Source organism: Podarcis bocagei, assembly GCF_964188305.1.
Source record: "Podarcis bocagei genome assembly, chromosome: 5".
Taxonomy (NCBI): domain Eukaryota; kingdom Metazoa; phylum Chordata; class Lepidosauria; order Squamata; family Lacertidae; genus Podarcis; species Podarcis bocagei.
Genome location: NC_138129.1, coordinates 51115675 through 51128612, shown reverse-complemented (window position 1 = coordinate 51128612; position 12938 = coordinate 51115675). Strand labels below are relative to the sequence as shown.

Genomic DNA, 12938 nt, shown 5'->3' with positions numbered 1-12938 from the left:
TTAGCCATGGAACAGTTTATTAATTTGAAATACATAATTTTCAGATCATATATGCCACAACAATGCTACCATCTGCATCTTCTTTGAAGGCATCTGACAAATATAATTTTTAATAGGACACCGAGTGATAGTATTAGCTCAAATACATTGCTTTGAAGTTACAATGACATTGGCATTAGTTGATTAAATGAGAAACTACAGCACTTGCATAGTTTAAATGCAGGAATATTTTTACACTGCCTTTGCCAGTCCAACTTGGTTGTTCCCCCTGTCAAATACACTGTAGTATTCTCTGAGGAACACATCTCCTAGTATCAAGTGATCATAATCTTTGCTGCCAACGCCAAAGCCAATCTTGCAATGGCCGTTATCCTAGAAAGAAAGGAAAGGATATCCTTAAGATGTGGGTGATTCAACTTCCATATCAACCAAGAAATTAATTGAGGTAAAAATGCACAAGGAAGGGTTGCCATGTTTTAAACCCTAGCATAAGGTAAGTATAAGGTATTCCACCATAAAGAAGGCGAAGGAAGGATTTTTCCTGGAAGAAAAGTCTCAAAAGGAGATAAATATTGTAGATGTAACACTAGGACAATAGTAATAGCACACAGTATTGTAAATTGTGTATTCAGTCTATAATAATTAGCATAATACCTTAATAAGGAACAACCAAATTGTACAAGTCAGCAAACTATTTTAAAATTATAGGCAGTCTCCACAATTCAAAATGTTTTTTGCTCTGCTCTGTTGGAAGAAATAATTGCATTGGAATGCCATCTTATCCCTGGAATTATACTGGCTTAGTATACCAGCTTAATGATAATAGAATCAGTTCCAGACAAGGAATCTTTGCCAAGCCTACTTGGAAATGTTGGATGTTTAAGCTGTGAACTTCTATTTACAAAGCAAATCCTCTGCTACTGAGCTATGGCCCCTCCCTATGGAGTCAGTGGAGATCACAAGAGACTTATGTCCCATCTCCTCCTCGCTCCACCTCTCCTGCTAGCTATAAAGGATAGGATCACTGTGTCCCTCTGCCAATAGAAGCCCTTCTTCGGGGATACATGTGGTGTATTAAGATGGTGCCGAGAGTGAGATTTCAAAATTCTCTAGATTGTGTCATCACTACAAGAGGAAATGAGGTGAGAAAGAACATTATTTGTTTCAAAATTCTTCCATATCTGCAACTGCCAAGCAAACACATCTGAGAGCTGCATACAGTATATATGTTGCTATATGTGATGGAAGGTTTAAGTCCTTCTCGGGGTCATCAGGCACCCATGTTATACAATATGTCAGGGGCAACCTTCCTGGGATGAGAATCATCTGTAGTCAGAGATACTATACTAAACTGTCATGAAACTATGTTGGTGGGGAATTTGCATTGGCCTTTTTTTCTATAAGACATGCAAGTTTGGGTCCAGTTCTTCTGACCGTCTCAGGATATCTAATAAGCTTTCTGCCCCCAAATGTATTCCCTTTCCCCCTGTCTTTAGCCCATGTGTTCACAAATATTTTGCACTTCTAATCTGCCCTAAACTGTTTGAAGCTGCATTATTATGGCAAGTAGATAGTATTCCAGTTCAATCATGTACCTTACGAGCATAGGCTTGTGGAGTCAAAGGATATTGAATTCCGTTGATTACAAAAACAACATTTGGCATTTTGCGGAGGTTTCTGCAGTTGATGGAACGCTGAAAGAGATAAGGAAGAGTTGAGTTTGGGCATTATTCTGATCATGAAGGAATTGAACCGGCAAACCTCAAGTTTGCTTGAGAAATGTCGTGGATTTGTCCCTGAGCCAATCTCGGGAAAGCAAACATACCGCTTTAAGTGAGAACTTAATAACCATCTAGTGTAACTCACAGGTTTGAACAGCACACTGTAGAACACTGTAGCACAGAAGCACGCCATCTAGCTGAATATTACAAATAAATCATCTCAATACTTCACATCTAAACCTCACAGTCTAAACCAATGGAGATGATGCAAATGGGTGTTGATGGCAGGCTGATGTACAATCTGTGTTGAGAGATATTGTTTGGAAGAAACAAAGCCAATGTATTTTGCAGACAGACTACAGTACGAAATAACAGCAGTGCTCTATTTCTCCCCCTTCCTTTACTGGATGCCACAGCTTATTTTATTTTTCTGCCATTTTCATTGTTGTAGCTTGGATGCTCATGCACATTTGCATGCATGTGCAGTAGGTATCATGAAGAACCATGAAGGCTAACACTGAGGTACCAGCAGCTGTAGTCCAGGAGGCAGGGGCACCAACTTGGGCCCCAGATTATGGGTGCCCAATGGAACCTGCGACGTAACATGACGCGTTGACATTATGATGTCCAATGCAATCTCCGGGGTCATGTCTGAGGTCTCGCAAAACCACTAACATTAGGTTTCTCCTAAAAGTCGCTTCAGGAGGCCCCGCAAGGCCTTGGATGTGACTTCTGGGGCCTTACGAAGCACCCAAAATCACACTGAAGGCTCTGCAGTGTGGGTGCCTAACACCCACAATTTTTGTGGTGCCTGATCGCCCATGGGCCCCCTGGATTTCGTACCAGTGCCTAATCCTCACCACCTTTGGTTGTGCGCCTCTGAAACTGGAGCTCTGTCTAAAGAGTAAGGAGTGTGGACACTAGAGTGATATGGATGATACAGGGGCTCTTTCAGCTACAGTATGAAGACAACCAGCAAAAGTCAATCTTACTGTTGTAACTCCAATGGCTTGCTGGATTTGGTTAATTTCAGATTTTGGACCAAGCAATAAGGACGCCCCTGTGTCAAGAAGTGCTTGACAGCCATCTCTGCAGGCAATCTTCTTAGAATTCACTAGAATGCTGAGAAATTGGAAATCATTATATTCTTTAGTTTCTGACATGAAACATTATAAAGCCACACTGTATGGAGCATCTGTCCAGGATTTCAGATTGGGAGTTCTCATAGCACGGCCTGAAGATATCAGTTATGGACATAGCTGTCAATGTTTTCCTTTTTTATTTTATTTTTTTATAATAATTTTTATTGATTTTAACATATAAATTATAAAATGTACCATGAAACTTATCACTTATACAATCTTTTTAGACTTCCGTCAGCACCTCTGATAATCCACCGTTTTATCTACTTCTTATACATTTCTTAATTTTATATTGCCTTTAAGTCTCTTAACAAATTATCCTTTCCTTTATCTATTTTTGTAATACTTCCAATAATACTCCTCACAGAACTTCTTGTAAACCTACAAATGTCGTCTGGTCTTCACTAATACTTTTCAATAGTCCGTAAATTTACTCCAGTATTACGTGAATTTCTGGTCCCACCGGTTTCGAATTCTTCCTGTTAATTTATCCAATTCTGCATAGTCCTATAACAACGTTTCCCTTTTTTAAAGGGAAATTCCCTTATTCCGAATAGGATTCCTCGCAAGAAAAGGGAAAAGTTGACAGCTATGGTTATGGAACCTGTGACCTTCTGTTTGCAAAGCAATTGACCTGCCACTTCTGTTTGCAAAGCAAGGTAGGGCCCTTCCCCAAACATGGGTTGTTGTTTTGTTAATGGAGAGTGGGATGTGATAAGTACTTTCAGGAAGTTTCATTGAAAATTGTAGAAGGCATAAAACAAAACACATGAACTACAGATTGTAAGCTACTCAGGTCAAGGGCCTGCAATCATCTACTCTGTTAATGCCATTTGCAAGAACGGTTCTATATAAGTCATCCTCACAACGGACAACTTAAAAATACAAAGTAAGTTGCACATTCGTATTTGCATTTTATTGCCCTCCATCTCTTCCTGTTTAGCTAACTAGTAGCCATTAAAATGAGGGACACAGGTGGGGCTGTAGGTTAAACCACAGAGCCTAGGGCTTGCCGATCATTAGGTTGGCAGTTTGAATCCCCGCGACGGGGTGAGCTCCCGTTGCTCGCTCCCTGCTCCTGCCAACCTAGCAGTTCAAAAGCCCGTCAAAGTGCAAGTAGATAAATAGGTACCGCTCAAGCGGGAAGGTAAACGGCATTTCCGTGTGCTGCTCTAGTTCGCCAGAAGCAGCTTAGTCATGCTGGCCACATGACCTGGAAGCTGTACGCCGGCTCCCTCAGCCAATAAAGCAAGATGAGAGCCACAACCCCAGAGTCGGTCACGATGGGACCTAATGGTCAGGGGTCCCTGTACCTTTACCTAGCCATTAAAATTATTCAGAAAAACTTTTCAGTTTTATTGTAGCCAGTCAATATGTTAAGATTAACAATAATGTTGCTAATACTACTAATAAGAATAATTCCTGCTTACCTGTCCACGGCAATCCACCATCGATATTTATATATGACAGGAATCCAGTTAATACGACCAGTAAAATAGGATTGATCAATTCCACCAAAAATGACCATGCTCCCATCTGTTTTTCTGAAACATAGATATATAGTGTGCTGTTGTCAAGTCATTCATTCAGAATAAGCTAAACTGCATATGAAAAGAGTGAATGTACCATGTTCTTGTACCTCTGTCCAAATTAGACAGAGAGAGAGAGAGAGAAAGAAAGGAACTTTTGCAGTGCACCAGTATCTACTGGTGAACACTGGACAATGAAGGCTCTAAGATTTTGAAAGGTGAATGCTGTTCATGTACTTTTCCTTTCTTGTTCTATATATCACCATTCTTCCTGTTCAGCTCTGTATATCACACACTGACTTCCCCCTTCATAATCTTCATACGTTTTGTTCTCCTAATTGGTTTTCATTGTGATTTTAAGCAAGCCAGTTTGGGGCAGTGGAGGCCATTCTACTCCACCAACCCCAGCCTACCTTCACCTGCCTGCTTGCTTGCTTGCCCCCAATCCAGGGAGTGTCACTGTCTGTCAGATTCCTTCACTTTAGTCAGTCTCATTGCTGCCATTATGGGGGAGAATGCGGAGAAAGGGAGAATTAGCCGGCTTCATATGTGCCTGGCTCTACTTCCACCTACTGCTTCCCTTCCTGCCTTCTGCCCTAGAAGGGCTTGCTACCTTCCTTTCACAAAACCATTAAGTGTGCAGTGCTGGGCACACTTACTCAACAGTAGAGCTGACATGTACAGGATGAGTTGCATATTATCCACCTAATGTGATGGAGAGATTTATCGTTATTGATCTACTCCCAAAATAGCCAGGTGAAAAGGTCTTTGCCTTTGCATTACAGTCCTCCAATTATTCTGCATGAGGTAGGATTCTGATTTGGAGCAAAGACTCCAGAAGTATTAAATTAAAATCATAAGTGAAGGTAGCTACATGTGTGTGTGTGTGTGTACCGTATTTCCATGCATTACAGAATAGTACAAGAATTAGAAGCAGGGGGGGTTGGCCTCTTCACTCTCTGCTTCAACTCTGTCTCCCTCCCTCTCTTCCACATTAACACTTAGCTCACCTGAGCTTGGCTCCCGCTCTGCTCTGCTCTCAAGGAACAAGCTGCAAGGGGGGTGCAGTCGACTGCTGGGTACTAGAAAACCGGAGGGACCTTTTCTTCTTCATCATCAGGTAGCCTTGACTACAATAGCTTATTCATCCCTGGAGAAGCTTAGCATTCTGACCAATTTGAGGATGTGGGTTCCAGTCCCCTCTACCCATCAACCTCTGTGCAAACAAAGCACAGTGGCAGACAGAATTGTACAGCAGGCAAAGCAATAGCCAACCTGTAAAATAATCTCAGGTGCATTTTCCTTCTATGAATCCTCCAAGTACACACAACAAATCAACTTAGCAATAAAGCAAAATAGTGTTTACCCGCTGAGATAAACAGAAAATTCGTCTTTCTCAAGCAAGCCTTTTTTCATCAGGTTATCAATGAATGAACTTCTCCACCCAGGGCCTAAGCCGAGGATCCCATCATATATAGATTTGGAAAAGTGGTCTTCTGACTCACTGGTACTCAATCCAAATTCCATATCAGAAATAGTAAGATTGGATATCTAGGAGAAACACAAAACATTCCCTTACTTTTGTATCATGCAGTAAAGTACAGAGCAGGCTTTTATGAGCATTGCATTCAGGCTACAATCCTGTGCATGTTAACATGAAAGGAAACCTCATTTGACCTTTCAGACAATAATATTCAAACATGGATAGTGGCAGGTAATAAAATATTGGGGGTGGCAGGTAAGTCCCATCCTGCATAATTGATCACAAGACACAGTCCATGAACACCATTTGAATGGCAAAGCCCATTAACTTTGGGCGGCGGCCCTCGTCAGATAATATTCGGGGGATGAAGGGACCATGGCCCATAGGAATTGGCTAGTTGGCAAGAGCAAATTAGGTCCTAGTTTTAAACCTGTTTATTCAGAGGTAATGGTAAAGGGACCCCTGACCATTAGGTCCAGTTGTGGCTGACTCTGGGGTTGCGGCGCTCATCTCACTTTATTGGCCAAGGGAGCTGGTGTACAACTTCCGGGTCATGTGGCCAGCATGACTAAGCCGCTTCTGGCTAACCAGAGCAGCGCATGGAAACGCCATATACCTTCCCGCCGGAGCGGTACCTATTTATCTACTTGCACTTTGACGTGCTTTTGAACTGCTAGGTTGGCAGGAGCAGGGTCTGAGCAACGGGAGCTCACCCTGTTGCGGGGATTCGAACCGCCGACCTTCTGATTGGCAAGACCTAGGTTCTGTGGTTTAACCCACAGCGCCACCTGCGTCCCACTATTCAGAGGTAGGTCTCATCAGTTTCATTGATATTTACTTCAGGATTGCATAACCTTAATAATGCAGCTTTAATTTGTGCTACTTCGAATCTAACAACGACAATGTTAACATGAACGGGAACCTCATTTGACCTTTCAGACAATAATATTCAAACATGTATAGTGGTAGGTAATAAAATATTGGGGGTGGCAGGTAAGTCCCATCCTGCATAATTGATCACAAGACACAGTCCATGCACACCATTTGAATGGCAAAGCCCATTAACTTTGGGCAGCGGCCCTCGTCAGATAATATTCGGGGGATGAAGGGACCATGGCCCATAGGAATTGGCTCCTATGGAGAGTGGGAAGAGCGACTTAGGTCCCAGTTTTAAACCTGTTTATTCAGAGGCTGGTCTCATCAATTTCATTGATATTTACTTCAGGATTGCATAACCTTAGCACTGCAGCTTTAATTTGTGCTACTTTGATTCTAACAACGACAATTTAAAATCAACTTCTTGGTTACCATATATTGTTTTCTGAATTCCTTGAGGAGCAGCCATTCTATGAATATATACATAAATATATCCAAGTAATATAATGGGCTGATTCTGTTTTTACTGTTTTAAAGTTTCCAGGATTCAAAAACATTGAGATGCAATGGCCTTTGAAATACACAGAACAGTTAAGTATTTATAAGTTTGTATTCCCAACTTGTCCTGTATCTATAAAATACTACTGTATTAGTTTACCTTGACTGTATCACGTCCTAAGATCACTTCCACGCTTCCTTTCCCATACTTAATGGGGAATCGCTTTCCTGTTCCGTGGAAGGTAGAAGACTTACGTGGGTCAAATCTGTGGTGTCTTACTGAAAGTAAAAAGAAAACAGAATTTAATTAATATAAAAACAGTTTTTAATCAGTGATCGATAGCAGAAACAAACTGAAGATATAAATTTTCTGAAGAGAAAAATTGTAATAAAAGGACATTGGAAAACACTAGGGAAACATTTAGAGTGGCTGGGGAAACTCAGCCAGATGGGCGGGGTATAAATAATAAATTATTATTATAATTATTAATTTATTATAGTAAACAGGAGCTAGGACGTATTCTTATTTTAACAAGGAAATTTGACCTAACCCTGATCATTGAAAACTGAGATTTCTCTCTCCAGCAGTGGAGCGTCCTGTTTTGCCACTTAAAGCATAATGGGATGTGCCCCCACTCTACTACCCTGCCTCCCCACCCCACCCCTCCTCCACTGCCACCCTTACTTGGGTTGTGTGGGGGCACTGATGACAGCTGGTTCCAGTGATATTTAGCAAGATCTCACCGAAATCTTGCCAGATCTTGCATGCTCCATGAGATCTCATGGGATCTCACTGGAAACTGGTGCTGCCGCTGGCGCTGGCCAACAGGACACCCATGGGTGCCACCTCTTCTGCTTCTGCTGCCCGGGGTAGCTACCATACGCTGCCTCATGGGTGGGCCAGCTCTGTCTCTCCTTCCACCATATATATTTCAAAGAACCACATTGTTTTAGCATTATCATTTTGTACCTGTCATTAAAAATGACTGTGCACAATGATGGAAACTAGGTTTTACAAAACCAAATCTACTTGATTTATTGTGTACTCTTGTACGTGTTTACTCAGGAGTAACTTCTATAATTGAGTTTAATTTCTCCCAGGTAAGTGAGCATATAGGATTGCAGACTATGTATATTTATTTAGAAGTCCCACTGCATTCAATGAGTCTTACTTTTAGGCGAATAGAATTAAGGCCTCAACCAGACTGGTTATGATATAATGAACTCTTTCCTTTATGCCACTTCATTTCCTTCCTTTTGTATACCTGGCTAACATGCTTAAACACTTGGACATTCTCAGTTACTTACTGCATGCTTTGTCCTTGCAATAGATAGATGGCACCCAGAGAGGGGATGATCCAGTGTCAAACAGAACCTTGAATGGCTGTGGTGGGGTTCCAATGTAGATAGTTCCATAGTAGGTCAGCTGTAGATTTATAAAACAAATATGCATTGCAGCACTACCCTGCCTCTCTCTTTTGGCTTTACATTTTAGTTCCTCATACTTATGCAAGATAATCTTGTAAATCTGAGTACTTAACTAAGAGGTGGGGTGGGGGAGAGGCAGAAATAAATCACAGTCTTTCGTAGGGTCATGTGGAAAGGACCTTGTTCAAATAAATGAAAAATAAACAGTATAAATTCTTGAAACTTGAAAGATGCAGCAGTAGAGCTGACATGCCCTTCCCATGTATATCTGTGCATGGGCAATAAATACCGTTTATCTCACTTATTATTATTATTTTTTTAAAGTAATATTTATTGAAGTTTTACAAACAATAAAAAGTTTCAAAGTTTAAACATAAAAAATAAGAACAAAGAATAACCCTAATAAAAGAAAAAAGAGCTACAAAAATACAAAAACAAAACCCGTGAAAAATGCAAAATAGAAAACAGCTAAAAAGAAGAAAAAAAGAAAGAAATCAATATTTTCATATCTTATACTTCATTTACTAGTTTCCTGACCTCCTCACACCTCCCTTTTTGTATTCCAGTTCAGATATTTAATTCAGCAAGTCCTTACCCTCTATCATTTGTCCTTGCTCAACGTCTTAATCCTTAGCCTTTTCTTCTCTTGAAAAGACTTAGAATCAGAGGCAGCAGAGGTTTAGAATCTGAGTTTTCCTTTTCCTAGATGGGCTACATTCCCAAGTTAACAAGCCCCATCTGCCCCTCACTTCCCTCTACAGCAGGGGTAGTCAACCTTTTCATACCTACCACCCACTAATGTATCTTTCTTGGCGGTAAAAATTTCCTTACTGCTCGTCAGTGCTCAATGGAAGGAGGATTCAGCTTCTGCCGTAGAACCCCCTACCGCCCACCTAGAATCCTGAGACACCCACTAGTGGATGGTAGGGACCAGGTTGACAACCCCTGTTCTACAGCATGTACAGAAACCGCTTTCTTGACAGTTCCACCCACTATTGGTCTCATCCGCTCAATCCACCAGAGCCTGTCTTTTCATTCAGAGGACGTTCCCAACTCACCAAGGGTCTCACACCCATTGGCTCCCCTCACCTGATTTAGCTGGCAGGGCTGACAAACCTTTAAGGGTCTTTAGCAAAGAGACTCTGAGCAAGTGGAAGCTTGCAAGACAACAAACCACTCTTGTTGAAGCACTGTATTCTACACCACTACAGATATTACAGATGCAAGAACTCTGTTCTCTTTTGCATCTGGCCAATGGGATTTCAATGGGGTTCCAAAGTGCTTAACTGGGTGCAATCCAGCAACTCGTCCCATAGAAATAAATGGGGCTTTGATCTAGCCATGGCTAAATTCCCTTTCCATGCTTTCAGTGGGAATGAATGATGTGTGTGATTTGCTTAACTGATTATGTTGACACCCCCTGGGTGTCAGGAGAAATATGAGGTATTTCAATCAAACATCAGGAAAACATTGGTGAAAATTTGCTCAATGGCGCAGCAAATTGATAAAAGCAAAGCAGACTCACATCTCGGAGGTTCTTAAGTGGTTTCTTAAATCGGCCACGTTTAGAAAAGGCTGTCATATATTCTGTATCAATGTCCCGATGGGTTTTCTGAAAACTTTCTAGCAAGTTTTTCTCCCTGAGCATCCCTCTTCGCGTCTTCTCTCTCTGCAATGGAATCCTGGTACAAAATAAATGAATGATTATGCTTGGATTCTTTTCTGCTCCTGTAAATGTGCTTATTTTGAAATCAGCCTTTCATAATTAATAGGTTTAATGCCATCACCACATCCAAACATTCTCAACTACCAGGTCTAAGCATTTCCAAAATTAAGGCATTTCGGAAATGAAACTTAAAGGTCACATCTACTCAACATGACCAAAGTCTTTCTCAGTATCAATAAAGACTAATATAGATTACAATCTTGCACACAGTCATTCATGCATCTTCTCCATTGACTTCAACAGGATTTGAACAGGTGTAATTCGGGGTTAGAGTACCTGTAGATCTCCAGATGTTGTTGAATTATTATTTAATCAGAAAACACAGCTGTCAATAAAGTAAATATTAGCAACTTAATGATCACTTACTTAACAAGACATTCAGAGAGAGCAACAAAGGTGAAGAGAATTGCAAGGCACTTCATCCTGCTAGTTCATCAGAGACTGCACAAGTTTCTCTGATAACTGCTCTAGAAACTCCATTATTTTATAGCTGCTTGAGAAGTAACCACCATTTCCTAAAGAACAGGTGGTCATATTTCATCACAGAAAGTCCAGCCCATTCCAGGAAACCAGAACTGATCAGTCACATTTCTTTGCAAATATGTGGAAATCACACATAAGATTTCAGCATATACCAGGCATCCCCAACCTTTGGCCCTCCAGATGTTTTGAACTACAATTCCCATCATCCCTGACCACTGGTCCTGTTAGCTAGGGTTCATGGGAGTTGTAGGCCAAAACATCTGGAGGGCCAAAGGTTGGGGGTGCCTGGTGTATACCACTGTAAATATAAACAGTTCCATTAAATATGTTGCCATGCATTCTATTTCCAACTCCTGTTTGACACCCTGGAGACTCACTGACAGTCAGTGTAGTCCAGTGGTCTTCAACCAGTCCAGACAAATAATGACTGAGCAAAACAATTATTTTAATAATAATTTTTATAATTATTAAAATCATGTAATAATAAATTTTTTTTTAAATGTTGGAGCAATTCATACAGGTGAACTGAGCACCAAACAAACCCAAAGTTTTCACGCTTGTTGTCTTTGCGAAGTTGTCTTGCTTGCAGTAGAATTCTGTGGCTTTTCCTCATACCGGGGTGGTCCTTTTTTGAGAATTTATCCAGTATGACAACACTGCTTTTAATACAACTTAGTCAGCTACTGCCATCATTGACATTTGATATGAAGTGCCTGCAACTGCTAAAGTTCCAAGGAATACATCACCTGCTGTTGCTGCTATTGCCATGTGACCTGTGGAGGCCAGATCTGCTTGGAGGAGCTACTCGTCTCCTCTTACCCCAGGAAGGAAATGGTGGAGGCTGCCATCTTGAGTCTCCTAGGTTTTGCATCCACCCAACATTGATTCAGACCAGGCCCCTTCTGCCCCCTCTTCCCTGGCGGTGGGTAGGGTGCCATGTTTTTGCTCGCCTCAGGTGCCAAAATGTCTTGGGCCAACCCTGGAGGGGAAAACCCCCCTGTAACAATAGCAACTGATTGCATTCTTGACAATTAATAGCAATTCCCTTTATACCAAATAATAATTTGAAATTTAGATCCTTTGATAATTACTGTTACCAAATATGAGGGCCATTTGCAGTGAAGCCATATTTTCTCATAAAAATGTAAATGAATGATAGTTAATTGTTGTTTCCCAAGTTCCTCATAATTTGATAACTTTTACGCTGCCTTACTTTGGTTTATACAGTATGGATTTTTTGAACTCATTTAATGACCTCAAGGCCTAGATTTAATTACTGATTTTTTTTATTAGGCCATAGGAATTCATTTCTCAAACATTGCCACATTCTCACTGTTTCCTCAGTAGCTGCTATAGGAAGATGTTGAAACCAAAAAAAGCTTATACTGGATAAGATACTGATCATTCTTGCATATATTCATCTGGAAAAAGCTAGTTTTAAGAATTCCCATCTTTCCATTTTTACTTTATTTATTTTTTCTTCCAAAGTATAATAATTTACTGAGCAGGGAGAGTCTGTGGCAGAGAGAAATGCGGAAGCAGAAACAGGAGAGGAGGGAGGCCAAGAGGCAGGGATGAGTCAGGCTTGTGACGAAGCCAGGATGTCTCCCACTCCTGCTGCGACAAGCTACCCTCCCTCCTGATCTCCCAGAACTAGAAGAGGTATGAAGAAAGAGGAGCAAAGATAGGTGCACCAGTGGAGTCTCAGATTGCTTGGGAGGGACCTTGGAGAGGAGAAGACTTAGGCAGCTGTGGGAAGGTGAAGACCTGCAGTCCCCACAACTGCCTCATAGGGGCAAGATCAGCTGAGAAGAGCTGCCATGCTCACTAGGCCTAGTACTCTTGAGCAGACCTTGTTTCTTCTAGCAAAGAATTAACTTCACTTAGTCTGTGTGATTTATTGTTGACCTGCTCTTGACACCCACTCCTGGCAGCTAGCAGTCAGGGCAGAAGGTGGGGGGACAGGCAGTTCACTGCACCAGCCTGGGCTTAGGTGAAAGAACATGTCCACCTAATCCATTCACTCTCCCCACAAGCCCAGTCAGAGAAGGT

General features: G+C 41.4%; 1 protein-coding gene across 1 annotated transcript; it reads right to left on the bottom strand.

Annotated features, from left to right (window-relative positions):
* On the bottom strand, positions 1-10855 carry LOC308586980 (chymosin-like). The gene is made up of 9 exons (XM_081194217.1): positions 10770-10855; positions 10203-10359; positions 8558-8675; positions 7410-7528; positions 5759-5943; positions 4294-4407; positions 2714-2843; positions 1596-1694; positions 1-372 (listed from the first exon to the last, which is right to left on the bottom strand). Exons 1-9 carry the CDS (start codon positions 10823-10825, stop codon positions 232-234), a joined length of 1119 nt encoding a protein of 372 aa, XP_081050343.1. The 5' UTR covers positions 10826-10855; the 3' UTR covers positions 1-231.
* Between the last annotated feature and the right edge of the window lie 2083 nt (positions 10856-12938).

Bases quoted from the DNA above. Each gene is read 5' to 3' on its own strand.
- LOC308586980 (XM_081194217.1), bottom strand. From the start codon at position 10,825: ATGAAGTGCCTTGCAATTCTCTTCACCTTTGTTGCTCTCTCTGAATGT. The intron at 10,360-10,769 runs GTAAGTGATCAT...ATTTTGTACCAG, and splicing joins CTCTCTGAATGTCTTGTTAA to GATTCCATTGCAGAGAGAGA. The intron at 4,408-5,758 runs GTAAACACTATT...TCTATGTTTCAG, and splicing joins TTTTCTGTTTATCTCAGCGG to AAAAACAGATGGGAGCATGG.